This window comes from Tupaia chinensis, unplaced genomic scaffold (assembly GCF_000334495.1).
Source record: "Tupaia chinensis unplaced genomic scaffold, TupChi_1.0 Scaffold000628_1, whole genome shotgun sequence".
NCBI classification, from domain to species: Eukaryota; Metazoa; Chordata; class Mammalia; order Scandentia; family Tupaiidae; genus Tupaia; species Tupaia belangeri.
The window spans coordinates 2,684,807-2,699,817 of NW_006160148.1; the positions used below are offsets into that span (position 1 = coordinate 2,684,807).

A 15,011-nucleotide genomic window follows, 5' to 3' on the forward strand; every position below is an offset into this window, starting at 1 on the left:
TGCCTCAGACAGGCGGGAGGCTGTGGGCAAGCCACCGAGCGTCTGCCTCTGCCTCCTTATCTGTAGTGACCCTCAGCTCTGAGGGGTGCGGCGCAGCCTGACCCACCCCTCCCCACTTCCAGGCCATCCCATGATAGCGCCCTTCACCTGAGCTTGGAAGGAAAGAAAATGGAGACAGCAGAGGTGTGTGTGGCCCGCTGGTCTACACAGGGGCCCCGGGTCACCTCCGGAGCGCGAATCTGGGCAAATGGGAGCCAAAACCTGGTCCAGCATTACCCTAGCCCATCTTGACCATTCAAAGGCAGGTTAAGGGAAAACGCCTCAAGCAGAGCCGGGTTTGCCCCAGCCCTGGCGCTTGGGCTGGACAGCCGTGGGCAGGCCACCTCTCCCCTTCCAGCATCAGGGTCCCCGGCCACAGATGTGCTTCACAGGGTCTTGCCAGAACCCAGGATGACGAAGGAACAATTGCTCCATAAACAATAACGGTGGTTCACAAACCACCCACTGCCACAGTGGAGCACTGAGACCGAACGTTAGCAGGTGTGCACGTGCACACCAGCCCGGGAGATGGACCGGCCAGAACACGGCCCTCTGGCCTCACACACACTCCCCCTCGTGCTCTGCTGCAGTTGTCCCTGCCCCCGGAGTACCGATGAAGAGACTGAGGGTCAGAGAGGAGCGGCCACCCAGGACAGCGTGGCTGCTAAGTGCCAGCTTGCGGCATGAAGGCTCGCCTCTGAGTCCCTGGGCCGGCTTTCTCCCTCCTGTCTACGGGGATTTGGGGCATACAGACACACACGTGCACCCAGTGTGTTTCAAGCCACCAGGTCCGGGACTCGAACCACAGTGACCTTGTGGGAGTGCAGCACCTGAACCACCACACACCTGCCGGCCCCTCCCGTGAGTGTGTTTAACAGTAGCACAGGAAGGGCATTTGTTGGAAGGGCCCTGCTGAGTGCTGTGCGTTCACCGAGTCCCCATAAAGAATAAATGATCGGGCCAGACTGCGGCCGGGCAGTCAAGGGACGGTCCCACATGGCTAACTTCACGTTTTGAATCCCAGCCCCAGTGGCTTGAAAAACACCAAGCACAGGTATCCCAAATCCCAACGGAATGAAGTGGAGCCAGCAAGTGGCCTGGTGGTTACGGCACTGGACTCCCACAGCGCCGACTGCAGTTCAAGTTCCAGGCTCAGTGGCTTGAAATTCATGCCGGGCGCATGTGTGTGTGGCCAAAATCCCGACAGGAGACAGGAGGAGAAAAGATTGCGTTATGGCCATCCCCCCAGGGGGAAGATTCCTCACTGTCTCTGTCTCTCTCTCTATCTGTCTTGCCAGCACACACACTCCATGGCAAAAACGTTTTTTTAAAAAAAAAGGAAAAACGGAGGAGATTGTGGTATGACTACACACCACTGGAGGGTGTTTTTGCTCCCCCTCTCTCTATCTCTCTTTAGCAAGCCACATACCTTCTGATAATTATTTAAAACACACACACAAACATAAAAAAAGAAGTTATTGTTATTATTAAATTTGCTATAGTGCATCTGCACTCACCAGAGAGAGACAGAGAGAAAGAGAGAGAAAATGAGAAAACGCTCCCCACGGGGGATGGCCGCAATGCAATCTCTTCTCCATTCTCTTCCCAGGCTTTTGATTTTGGGTACGCACACACTGAGTTGGTGTAATTCTCAAGCCACTGGGTCCAGGACTCAAACCACCAGCCGGTCATGTGGGATCCAGCTGCCTTAACCACCATGTCATGTGGATGCTTCATGAAGAAATTATTAATAAATTATAAACCAAGAGGACCAGCAGGCGGTATAATGACTATGTTGCTGGACTCCCACATAGCTGATCATGTTTCGAGTTCTGGATCTGGTGGCTTGACTCTCATGCTGGGCGCATGTGCATATGTGCCCTAGATCCAGAGAGAAGAAAGGGGGAGAAGGGATTGCAGCATGGCCACCCCCTGGGCCTGATTTCTCACTTTCCCTCTCACTGTCTGTCAATCTGTCTCTCTCCCCTGTGAGCACACGTGCCCTAAAGCAAAAACCACTACCAATTTAAAAAAAAAAAAAAAAGACTCTCTTAAAAATAAATAAGTTATAGGGACCAGCAGTTAGTATAATGGCTATGTCACTGAACTCCCACATAGCCAAACACGGTTTGAGTCCTGGACCCGGTGGCTTAAATTCATGCCGGGCGCGTGTGTGTGCGTGCCCAAGATCCCGAGAGGAGAAGGGAGGAGAGGAGATTGCGATGTGTCCATCCCCCCCGGGGGGTGATTTCTCGCTTTCTGTCGCTCTCTGTCTTTCTGGCGAGTGCATGCACCGTATAGCAAAAATCTGTCAAAAATGAATGAATAAATAAATAAATAAGTTATAAACAAATTCATTTTGTAGCTGAGATGATTAAAAGGCTTAGAGTAGGCAGGCTTTGTGGCCTGGATTCTCGGCAGCTGCGACCCACATGGCTGGCTGTGCAGTCCTAGTCCCAGATCCGACAACTCGAGAATCGCGCCAGGTGCGTGTGCACACAGGCCCACAATCGCCAGGAGGGAGCGATGGAGGAGAAGGCTGCAGTGTGGCCAGGCCCCGTGCGACACGCTTTCTCCTCCCCCTCTCTGGCAAGCACAGCTATCCTCTAGCAAAAAAAAAAAAAAAAAGACAGAGAGATTAAGAAACCTGCCCAGAGTTACACAGTAACAGAGTCAAAACTCAAACCCCAGTCTTAATCCTTTAGCCGCCATTGCAAACTCCCTATTCATCTGGTAAACTGAATCTCTTCGGTTTGGTGGGTTACTTTTATTTTTTAAATTTATTTTTAAGAATTATTTATTTAATTTTATTCATTTATTATTATTCTTCAATTTGACCAGAGAGAGACAGAGAGAGAGAAGAGTAAGAAAGCGAGCCCCCAGTTCTGCACTCAGACCATGGTCAACCATGTGGGAGTCCAGCACTTGAACCACCTCGCCCCCTGCTGGTCCTTGGTGGATTACTTTTAAAGGGGGCCCTACAGTTATAGGGGGGCTGTCCACCCCCATTCCTGACTTCCAGGCTGCACTGACCGGGCCCCAAGGGTACCAAAGGGCTCAGCCTGTCAGACTGTCCATGCCAGCCTAGGGGCTCCCCTGTGCTCGGGTCTGTTCCCCCTCACCATGAGGCAGCCCCCAGAGACCCCACCCTGATCCAGAAATGGGCCCACCACGCCAACTCGCCTCCCCCTCTCCATCGCCCTCCCTCCTGAGCAGCTAATGGAGCTCAGAACTTCGACCTGCCCTGTGGCCCCAGCAGTGACTCAGGTTTTATGAGCGCAGAGATGAAAGGGGCAGAGGCCCAGGGAAGCCTGACCTGACTCAGGGACTATGGGTGCCTGACAGTATGAGGGCCAGGGTCTGGGGGGCCCTGGAAAGGCCTTGTCGTGGGAAAGGTGGATCCCAGCCCCTGCCCAGCGCTTCCCGAGAGCGGGACACCACCACTAGGCCCTGGGTTTCAGCCCTTGCTGAGTTCCCAGCCCCTGCCCTGTCCTCCTTAGGAGCCCCTTTCTTCTCAGGGACCCCGGCCTCCTCACTGGACCTCCCTCATTCAGTAATGCTGACGGTCACTCCTCCCCTCCTTCCCGAGCGCTGATGGTGCAGGCCGTGTGCCAGGCCTCCGTCAGACCCCGCAAGCCCCCCTTATGAGGTGGCAGATAGGATAGGGGTGGAGGGTTAAGCATGAACACCGATGTGTGCGAGGCCCCGAGGCCCCGGCAAAACCGGGGTGCCACTGGCCACCAGGTCAGATACTGCCGATGCCGATGCTGTCCCACAGCCCCACCCAGCCCCACGACACCCCAAGGCACTCATTGCACGGTCACCACTTCCACCTGCATACTCTAGGGTAGGGAGGTCACCGCGGTCATCCACCTATCCCTGACAGTCACGACCGTGAGGATGTCCCTCCGACCGTGCCGGAATGCCCCTGCCTGTATTTCCCCCTTCCTCCTCGCCGGGCCAGCAGGGCCCCAGACCAGAAGTGGATGTGTTGGTAGGGTGACTTGTCACCTCCAAACAAGGTGTGTGCAGCCGGGGAGGGAGAGGCTGGGAAGGGTCAGGGGAGTGTGGGGAAGAGCCTGGCCTAACCCAGCAAGTCCCGGGTTCTCCCCGCTTGCCTGTGAGTCACCCCCAAACTAGGCCAAACCAGTCCACAGGGCGACATGCCATGAACGCATGCTGCGTCACACAGACTCAGGGTCACACAGGCATGGAGGTACACAGACACGCACACGAACACAGAGATCCACAGACACGCCATCACGCATGCGGGCACAGCAAGAAACTCAGACGCATAGAATCAAACAGACACGCAGACACCGCAGACACGCAAGTCTCATGCACATACCCAACATGATGACGCACGCCACGCACATTCACAACACAGCCAGCCGTGGCCACGTGCTCACCTCCCCTGAAATTCACCTGCCCTTGGACACGGACACACACACTCAGGTGCACACACATCTGTTTTTCTCAGAGTTTTTGCTATAAGGCACATGGGAAAGTGAGAAATCACCCCCGGGGGAATGGCCATGCTGCAATCCTTTCTCCTCCATTCTCCTCTCGCCAGTTTGAGCGCACACACACATATACGTGCGCCCAAGCCACTGTGCCTGGGACTCGAACATCTCAGTTGGCCACGTGGGGTCCAGCCACCTTAACTACCTTGCCGCCTGGCTGGCCTGGTGCACACGTCATACACACTCCTGTAGCCCTGACTGTGCCCTGCCTCCTGTCCCATGCCCCTGTATTTGCCCACCCTGGCCCAGAGAACCCCCTCCCAGGGAGGGGACATAGAAAGGAGCTGGCCCTGGGTCCCCGTCTTCCTTCTCTAAGTGAGCCCTAGCCCTCCAACTGAGTCTGTCATGAGCCACATGGGCCCCAATACCAGGGAGTGGCAGATAAAACCCTCAGCCCCCAGCTAACCCTTCCCACCTTTCGCTTCCCCTCACCAAGGGCCACCTCTCCCCTCCTGCCCTCTCTCTGCAGCCCCTTCCCTCTTGCCGGGGCACCCAGCAGGTCCCAGAGCCAGCCTGGGTCCCCACACCCCCTGTGCCCTGGCATGGTGGCAGGCACACTGCCCCGGCCCAAAGCACCTGGCACCTGAGCCACATCCAACACACACCCCCCGCCCCAGGAGTGTTGGGGGTCAGATTTAGGAGAGTCATGTCAACACAAATAAAAACCAAGGTTGGAAATCCAGCGTGTTCCTGTGGCCGCCAGCACACAGCAGGCGGGGTAATTACCTGGCTGAGCTTAATTAATAAGCATCCCTGCTATTTTGGCAGCACCCTTCTGGAGTTCAAAGCATGCTCCTGTAACCACCTCGTCTCCAGCCACCAAATCCACTCAACTGGAGGCCCAGAGAGGTTAAGCAACTCGCCCCAGGACACCCAGCACCTTGGCTGGGTGCCTTTTCCCAGGCTGGGCCTGTGGCCTCCCGAACAGAACTGGGGAGTGGTTCAGTGCTCCCTCTCCTGGGGTGGGGGCAGCACTGAGTTCCCGAGGTGTAGAGGTGGTCAGTGGGTGAGGGGAGGGAGCAGAGGGCGATGCTGGGCAGAAGGGAACCACCTCCCCGCAGCGGGAGCAGCCCAGGCCACTGCCAAGAGAATGAATGGGCTGGGCAGCCAGGCCATCTCCCCTCCCCATCACCAGAGGGGACAGGCAGGTACTCACCGTTCCTGTGGGGACCCAGGAGTCCGGCTGACCTGGAGCTCCTGCCGCTGGGCCTTACTCCCCTGTCTTAGTCGGGGCTCCCGGGGCGGGTCTGCTGGGCACCCCGTGATGGGGCGGGGTCCCTGGAGAGGCTCCTGCCAGCCCCTGGATTCCTCAGGGCCGCAGGGGTGGGGAGCTGGTTGGGCCGGTTCCTCACCCTCCTCCCCAGGTCGCTGCCCATCCCCAGGCCCCTGCAGGGTGACAGTGATGTGGTAGCGGGTCCTCCTGGCAGAGGGACGCGTGTGTGGGGTCTGGGCTGGCTCTGGCAGGGCTGGCCCTGGGTTGTCAGGCTTGCCCTTTGCCCCCTCGGCCATGGGTAAGGACACTGGGCGGGGCAGCCAGGGCGTGTCTTCCAGGTCGCCCAGGGGCTCAGGCCTCAGAGGGCACTCTGGGGCTGGGGGGGCCGGCTGCTGGCAGGGGAGGCCTGGGTGTCCTTGCTCCAAACGTCCAGGATCGGGCCCCGAGTGTGAGGGCTGCCTGGCACCAGCAGGCTCCGCCAAGGGCCCGGTTGGCACCAGGCTCTCGGGCCATGGAGAGGCATGGCTGGCCAGGTCGGAGGCGCTGCCCACGGCTGGCCTCTGGAGACGACCAAGGCACTGAGTGGGCCCACCAGGGTCGTGTCGTTGCTTCCAAATCCAGAAACCACCACGGCTCCTCACTCGGAGGTCCCATTCTGAGCGGCTCTGGGCTCGGGCCTGGGGAAACAGAAGCAGGCATCAAGGGGGCAGTGACAGCAGGTGCATGTCCCTGGGACACTCCAGCCCCTCTGTGGCACAAGGAGAAGCTGAGCGGGCATTGACACAGAACAGAGCTGCCCTAGAGGGGCAGGCCACCAGAGCTGGACCAAGGCCCTTCAGGCATTTAACTCATCCCCTTCAAGGCTGCTCCCAGAGACAGGGCTGTTCCCAGAGACCGGGCTGCTCCCAGAGACAGGGCTGCTCCCAGACACAGGGCTGCTTCCAGAGACAGGGCTGCTCCCAGAGACCAGGCTGCTCCCAGACACAGGGCTGCTTCCAGAGACAGGGCTGCTCCCAGAGACCAGGCTGCTCCCAGACACAGGGCTGCTTCCAGAGACAGGGCTGCTCCCAGAGACCAGGCTGCTCCCAGACACAGGGCTGCTTCCAGAGACAGGGCTGCTCCCAGAGACCAGGCTGCTCCCAGACACAGGGCTGCTTCCAGAGACAGGGCTGCTCCCAGAGACCAGGCTGCTCCCAGACACAGGGCTGCTTCCAGAGACAGGGCTGCTCCCAGAGACCAGGCTGCTCCCAGACACAGGGCTGCTTCCAGAGACAGGGCTGCTCCCAGAGACCAGGCTGCTCCCAGACACAGGGCTGCTTCCAGAGACAGGGCTGCTCCCAGAGACCAGGCTGCTCCCAGACACAGGGCTGCTTCCAGAGACAGGGCTGCTCCCAGAGACCAGGCTGCTCCCAGACACAGGGCTGCTTCCAGAGACAGGGCTGCTCCCAGAGACCAGGCTGCTCCCAGACACAGGGCTGCTTCCAGAGACAGGGCTGCTCCCAGAGACCAGGCTGCTCCCAGACACAGGGCTGCTTCCAGAGACAGGGCTGCTCCCAGAGACCAGGCTGCTCCCAGACACAGGGCTGCTTCCAGAGACAGGGCTGCTCCCAGAGACCAGGCTGCTCCCAGACACAGGGCTGCTTCCAGAGACAGGGCTGCTCCCAGAGACCAGGCTGCTCCCAGACACAGGGCTGCTTCCAGAGACAGGGCTGCTCCCAGAGACCAGGCTGCTCCCAGACACAGGGCTGCTTCCAGAGACAGGGCTGCTCCCAGAGACCAGGCTGCTCCCAGACACAGGGCTGCTTCCAGAGACAGGGCTGCTCCCAGAGACCAGGCTGCTCCCAGACACAGGGCTGCTTCCAGAGACAGGGCTGCTCCCAGAGACCAGGCTGCTCCCAGACACAGGGCTGCTTCCAGAGACAGGGCTGCTCCCAGAGACCAGGCTGCTCCCAGACACAGGGCTGCTTCCAGAGACAGGGCTGCTCCCAGAGACCAGGCTGCTCCCAGACACAGGGCTGCTTCCAGAGACAGGGCTGCTCCCAGAGACCAGGCTGCTCCCAGACACAGGGCTGCTTCCAGAGACAGGGCTGCTCCCAGAGACCAGGCTGCTCCCAGAGACAGGGCTGCTCCCAGCCACAGAGCTGCTCCCAGAGACTGGGCTGTCTCCCAGCCACAGGCCCCCCTGAGCCCCCAGGGTCTGGCCATGCCTCCCAAAGGTGCCGAACCCAGCTCCTCGCAGGCCCACTGCTGCTCTGCCAGGTGGCCAGCCTTTGGCCCCCACAGGCCTGGGGATCAGGGGCTGTGTGGGCACGCCTGCCGCAGGTGGTCGTGGCCTCTACCGCTCCAGCTGGAGAGCCTGCAGCCTGGGACCCTCCCAGCTTAAGACTCCCACCGCACACCTGTGAGGAGACGCCTGGACGAAGGGCTGTGTGTGGGACATGAGGGGGGAAGCGGGTCCCAAGGGTGGGACAGCGCCCGACTATCTGCTCTCTTCCCCAGGGGCCCAGCCTGGCTATGGAAACGAGGGGAGAGACCCACACGGACACTACCCACCAGGCCCTGGGTTCCAGGGTTGAGCTTGTGTCCTTGGCAACAGAGGGGTCAAATCTGGGGTCAAAAGTCCTTCCTAGCAGGAGCTCTTGATCCCAGCTCTATGAAAAATCTACACAACGGATTCCCAGGGCTGAACACGGCAAGGGCAGGGGAGCAGGGTGACAGGCACGGCATCTGAGTGAAGGCCATGGGGCTTGAGTCTGGCTCTGCTGCCCCCAGCTGCACCACCCTCGCATCTCAGTGTCCCCATGCGTGAAATGGGTGTGACAGTGACAGCCCGCCTCCCAGGAGCGCTGTGCAGAGAACCACGGTGGAGCGGTGAGTGGTCAGCTCAATGCTAGTCATTACTGACGACACTCGGGACCCACACGCATGGCTGCCCCGCCTCCCCTCGGGGACGGCGCTGCCACAGCCCAGCTTGCGGCTCGGGTCCCCTCTACCGGTGGGCAGTACCGGCCAGGAGCATACGCACACTCGGAGGCCACGCTAGGAGGGGAGAAAAGGGACCGAAGACCAGAGGACAGCAAGCTAAAGAAGGGGTGGGGAGGGGTGGAGAAGGGCCTGGCTCTGCAGCACAGAAGCCAAATCCCACATGGTGACCACAGTTCGAATCCCGGCCTCGTCAGCCTGAAGCACATCAGGTATTCACATGGAAACCCAGGACGCAACGGGCTGGAGGACTGCGGGAAGGGGGTCGTGGTGTGACCAGACCCTGTGGAGCATCCGGTAGAGGGTGTTCTCCTCTCTCTCACTCTCATGCGCGTGCCCATGCTCAATCATCGTGAATAAGAGAAAAGTGTAAGGAACAAAGAAGGGGATGGAGAGGGGAGCCGCCTGAGGACCGTGGCCCGAGGAAGCTCACAGGTCTGAGCACCCACACCCCACACTGGATCGCCCACCTCCACGTTGCAGATGGGGATGCTGGGGCCAGAGGTGGGGCGGGGTCTGCCCGGGCCTCACCAGTCGGGCCGCGGTCTGCCTTGGAAGTCAGGGTGCTCGGCTTCCCTCCCCATGTCATGGACCCTCTCTTACCTTGAGGCCGACACTGCTGGGGCCGTCCTGGCCCTGGGCCAGGTCAGGGCAGCTCTGGCCACCCCAGGGCCTAGGAAGAAAGCAAAGGGAAGAAAATGAAGTCGCCTCCTCCTGCTCCCATGCCATCCCCCCAGACTCAAGTCGGTGACCTCCCCCACCTCCTCTCAGCCTAGACCAGCAGGATCAGCTCCCGAAACTCCCCAAGGAAGCCAAGGAAGCCTCCATGGCAGCCTCTTCTCTGCTCCCGAAACTCCCTGGGAAGCCTCCATGGCAGCCTCCTCTCTGCCCCCACCAGAACTCCCAGGAAGCCTCCATGGCAGCCTCCTCTCTGCCCCCACCAGAACTCCCTGGGAATCCTCCGTGGCAGCCTCCTCTCTGCGCCCACCAGAACTCCCTGGGAATCCTCCGTGGCAGCCTCCTCTCTGCGCCCACTCTCATCTGTTCCTCCGCCCCCAGAAGCGGAGCAGGACAAAGGGATGGGCTTGCGCTAAAATGGAGACTGGCAAGACCAGGCTGAGGCACAGCGGGTTCGAGTTGGGAGACACCCCTGGGCACCCAGGGCTGATCCAGGTCTTGACATTAAGACCCTGTGGGGTGCGATTTCTGTCTCTTGTTCATAGAAGAAACTGGTAAATAAACTTACAAAAATGTTAATAGAGGGACCAGCAGGTGGCGGAATGGTTACATTGCTGGACTCCCACATAGTCGACTGCAGTTCAAGTCCAAGACCAGGCAGCATAAAACTCATGCCAGGAGGACCGGCAGGTGGCATGATGGTTAAGGGCGCTGAACTCCCACATGGCTGACCATGGTTTGAGTCCTGGACCTGGTGGCTTGCTTTCTCACTTTCTCTCTCTCTCTCTCTCCCCCCAACCCTAGTCAAATTATAAATAAATAAATAAAGTTAAATAAAATAATTCTTAGAAAACCAAACAAACGAACAAAAAAAACCTCATGCTGAGTACATGTGTGTGCATACCCAAAATCCTAAGAGGAGACTGGAGGAGAAGGGACTGTGGCATGCCTATCACCCCAGGGGATGATTTCTCACTTTCTGTCTGTCTGATGAGCACACACACCCCATACCAAAAATCTCCCTATGAAAGAATGTTAATGGGGACTGGGACTGTATACAGAATATGACCCGGCCTGGGTCGCCCCAAAGTTCACCCTTCCCCGAGGCCCCACGCATGCCAGGCTCACACCGGGTATTGTGTCTGCGCCATCTCCTCATGTCCTCGGAGCCCCACCATCACCCCAGCTGGAGATGGGAAACAGGCTCAGAGAGGTGGGATGACGTGCTTCGGGTCTCACGGCTAGTGAGCCTTGGAGCTAGGACACCAGGATGGTCCCATTGCAATGGGTAGAGACGTTGCTGTGCCAAGGGTGGCCAGGTGAGGAGGGGCCTTGGCTCCCTCCTCCAAGCACTCGGGCCCCCACCCCGCTACATTCAGCCAGGCTCAGGGCCTGGGTCTTGGTGCCAGGGCGCATTCCCAGGGCTGGTAAGACCTGGTCCGGTGTAGGCACGACATGTGTCATCACGCTGGCCAGCCGCCTCGGGTCCCTGCCCTGCCCTCTCCAACCCTGACTCACCTGCACCTCCAACCGCCTCCTCTCTGGGCGGGGAGAGGCGGGCAGTGCCGCCTGGGCCTATGGGGTCGGTTTCTGCCAGACAGGGTCATGGGGGAGGGCGTGTCCTCCAGGCGGGGGCTGCCCCCACCACGCCCCCACCCCTCCCCGGGCAGGCCGAGGACAGCTGTATCAGGGAAAGACCGGGCAGTTCCTGCAGACACACCAACACCGGTGCCTAACAGTGCCGCTCTGTGTGGACGGCTGTGGCCACCGGGCGTGTTCACTGCCCCCGCCAACCAGCCAGCCGGGCCGCCGCACGGCTCTTTCCTTCCACTCAGGCGCCTGCTACCAGTGCACGGGGTTGCTCAGGGCCACACGGGCACCAAGGGTCAGTTCAGGCCCCCGGTAGAGTTTCAGGGGACGGGCTCTGGAGGCAGACTGAGGAGGCCTGTATCTCTGCCCGGCTGTGTGACTCTGGGCAGGTGACCTCACCGCTCTGAAACTGCACTTCCGTCTGAGTCACACGGAATACCTGCCTCGTAGGGCTGCAGGGGCCTGCAGGGGATGACCCAGGAGAGGAGGAGTGGGGAGTAAAGGTTTATTGTGATAACCCCCCAGAGCTGTCTCCAGGGCCGGGGCGCTGGGAAAGCCTCTCCCACAGGCGACAGTGCCAGCGTCACAGTCCTGACCGAGGGGCGCGGGCGCGGGGACCAGACAGGAGCGCTAGCCTGGGAGGGGACAGAGTCCACAGGGCGTGGCAAGGACAGCACTTGCCTCTAAACTGTCCTGGGAAGGAGGCTGCTGTCGGCAGGACGTGTCCGAGGGGTCTGAAAGGTACTGCTTTGCTCCAGGGAGTGTGCACTGCTGTGTGCACGTGTGCCCGCTGGAGCGAGAGAGCGAGAGAGCGTGCTATCCACGCCGCTGCGGGACTCGGGCCTGGGAGTGGGCTAGGGAGCCAGCTGTCGTAACCTCCAGCCGCCCGCCCACAGAACACAGGGCTGTTCCACACGCACACAACCCAGCGTGGGACAGTGACACACGGAAGGCTCCCTTGGACACTGTGTGCTCTCGCACACGCGCACACGACACGCACACCCGCAGAGCCTTTCCCCTCTCCCCTCACCTATCCCGGGGTCTGGCCTCCTCCACGGTCTCCTTCCCCCCGCGCTCCCTCCGGACCCCTAGTCCGGCCAGAAGACGGGCCAATCGAGTCCTCAGACCCCCACGCCGCTGGGCCATGGCGAGGGAAAGGCCCGTGGCTTGGGCCTTTGGGCATCTGACCGGAGCCACCCGGATCTCAGTGGTGCATTAGGGACAAACGCCTCCTCCGGCCCGCCCACACCCGGGGCAAACAGCGCCCCGCCCGCAGCCTGTGGCCCTGGATCGAGAGCAGACTCAGGCTGCTCAGGCCCGAGGCACGGGGTGCGCTCCGCAGGGGGCCGCCCCTCTCAGGGCCCGCAGGCCCCCCAGCTCCTGTCTGGGCGCACCCCCAGCCCCTGCTCTCCGCTAGGTCCGCTCTACTCCTTCAGGCCTCTGGAGGTGTCAGGGGCCAGCCAGAAGTCTAGACCCGCAGGAGGTAAGGTAGGAAAAGAGGCGCCTGGGGCTGAACGAAGGGGCTCCGCTCTGGAGCAGAAGGGGCTCTGGCAACACCAGGGCCAGCCAGGGCCAGGAATGGGCGTGGTCCTGCAGACGACCCGGCCTAACCCAAAGGTGTGACCCGGCTTGGACCAGGGATTTTGGTTCCCGGTGGACCGCAGCTAGTCCTGCCACCGCCCTGCCACCGCCCTGCCACGTAGGGTTTCTCGGTTCTCGCTCTGTCCTGGAGAGAGACAGAGGGCGGGATGAGTGCTGAAGCCCCCCTGAAACCCCAGCTGGTGGTGGGCCGAGACCCCACCGCTTGAAAACAGCCTCGTTTATTGTGATTGCACGGTGGGCCGTCCCCACCTGCATCATGAGGAGGCCTTGGCACACCTTGCACATTTGAGGGGATCCTCTGGGACTCAGAGGAGGGGACAGGCCACAGGTGGGTCCCAGTTCCCAGGCTCTGCCTGTCCTTCCTGCCTGGAGCCCTTGTCAGGTCCCCCCTTCGGTGAGCTCGGCACCCTCGGCCCTATGCCCTCTGTGGTGACTGATCCTGGCACGCGGGGATGTCACGGTTCTGAGTTAGGAGCAGACACTAGCGTGTGTCTCCCCCCCCTCCACCTCCACCTGCAGGGCAGGGAGTACAGGCTGAGGGGCACCATGGCCGCGTGGGAACCCGGACACCAGAGGTGGTGAGGCAGGCAGACAGCCTCGGGCAGGAGCTGAGAGCTGTGCTCAGTGCCCGCAACGGTCCCAGTTTGCAGAGTCTGGAGGGCTAGGTCATCTGTCCATGGTGAGCCGAGGTGGGGCCTGGCCCGAGACAGGCCACAGGTGGGCAGCAGCCCCCAGCCTGGCCCAAAGTCGAGGGCTCCACCCATGCAGGGGCAGCACAGGCTCTGCCTCTGTGTCCTCTGACCTGCTCCCACGTGGGGCACGAGTGCTCCCAGGTGGGGCACGAGCTCAGGTACTACATGATGGCTTCCATCTCCCAGGTCAAAGCGCAAGAGGCCCAGCTTGTCAGAAAATCCTTTAATGGCTACACCCCTACCCCTTCCCCGGGCGGTTCTGACAGCCCCTCAGGCCGGCTGCCCTTGCCTTCACGGGGATACCGAGGACACCTTGACCTCGTCCCCATCCCAGCCCATCTTCTCTGATGGCGCCACCCCCAGATCTAGTGCTCCCCGGTGCCATTGGGCAAGACGGGCGAGAGGGGCCAGGGGCAGGTGGCTGTGGGCGAGGCCACAGGGCTGCGGGGCGTGCATCCGGGGGCGCAGCTTCAGGAGGGTGTGCTGGGCCAAGCGGCCGGGGCAGACGCGGCACTGGAGGGGCCGGGCCCCCGAGTGCAGGCGCAGGTGGGTCTTGAGGTTGCTGGAGCTGCTGAAGCGCTTGCGGCACGTCTGACGGCGATGGACATGTATCAGCCCTACCCCGGGCGCTCGGGGACACACCTGCCCCACACACCCCTGCCCCCGTCAAGGCCCGGGGGCTGTTCCTGACCCTCCTCTGCGACCACAGTGTCTGAGCCGGGCGGACCTGGGCAGTGTCCCGCCTTCCTCCCTGTGCAGTGGCTGTGAGTGACTTCTGAGCCTTCCTCTCCTGCCCGGTCACATGACAATCAACACCTGACCTTACAGGTGTGGCGGGCTGAATGCGGGAGCCACAGAACCCGCCTGTGTGAGGCTGCGGCTTCGGCAACATGATGCGCGTTTACTGGGGGCCGACCCGTGCCAAAGATTGGGTCACAATCTCCCCCAGGACCGGGGGAGCACAACTAGGACAACTAGCAGAGGCTCAGAGGAGTGCGGCCACTAGCCCAAGGTCACACAGCTCGCGTTGGAGATGGAGCTCGATTTCCACACAGGTAGCTGAGACTCCTCTGCCCTACCTTTCTGACCTCCCCAGGGGTGTGATCTGACCCAGGGAGGGAGGGAGGGAGGGAGCTGATCTTCATCTGATGGTTTTCCTACTCGGATCCCTGGCACACACCAAGCATCCACTCCGCCAACAGCCCTGGGAGGTCTCCAGGACCTCCCAACCTCTCTGTCTCTCCCCGCTGCCCTGCATTTCTGTTCCCTCCTCAGGCCCTTGGAGTGACCTCCCGTGTCATTCATTCCAGGCCGAGAGAGAGAGAGAGAGAGAGAGAGAGAGAGAGAGAGCTCATCCACACACACCCTTCCTTCCTGTCTGCACTTGCTCCGGAGGGCAGGGGAATGCAGGCTGCAGGCCCATCATCGCCCCAGGGCCTAGCCCCCTCCCCAGCCCTCAGGGGTCCAGGATGCGGGGAGGAAGCTCACCGGGCACTGGTGGGGCCGCTCCCCGGTGTGCACCAGGTGGTGCTTCTGCAGGTGGGCGAGCTGGGTGAAGCGCTTCTGGCACAGGGCGCACTGGAAAGGCCGCTCCCCGCTGTGCACGCGCAGGTGGACCTGAGCCAGCATGAGGGACCGCCAGTGCCCAGAGCCGGCGGCCACCTGAGACCCTGTGAACCTCGCCCCCCCCCC

General features: G+C 61.1%; 1 protein-coding gene across 1 annotated transcript in view; it reads right to left on the reverse strand.

Moving 5' to 3' along the window:
• Window positions 1-15,011, reverse strand: part of CRYBG2 (crystallin beta-gamma domain containing 2) — a 50,764-nt gene that overhangs the window by 33,574 nt on the left and 2,179 nt on the right. The window contains exons 2-4 of the mRNA XM_027776143.1: window positions 14,808-14,936; window positions 9,361-9,430; window positions 5,719-6,452 (exon numbers count right to left, since the gene is read on the reverse strand). Of these exons, the coding sequence (XP_027631944.1) occupies window positions 5,719-6,452; window positions 9,361-9,430; window positions 14,808-14,936 (933 nt within the window). The remainder of the gene's footprint in view (window positions 1-5,718; window positions 6,453-9,360; window positions 9,431-14,807; window positions 14,937-15,011) is intronic.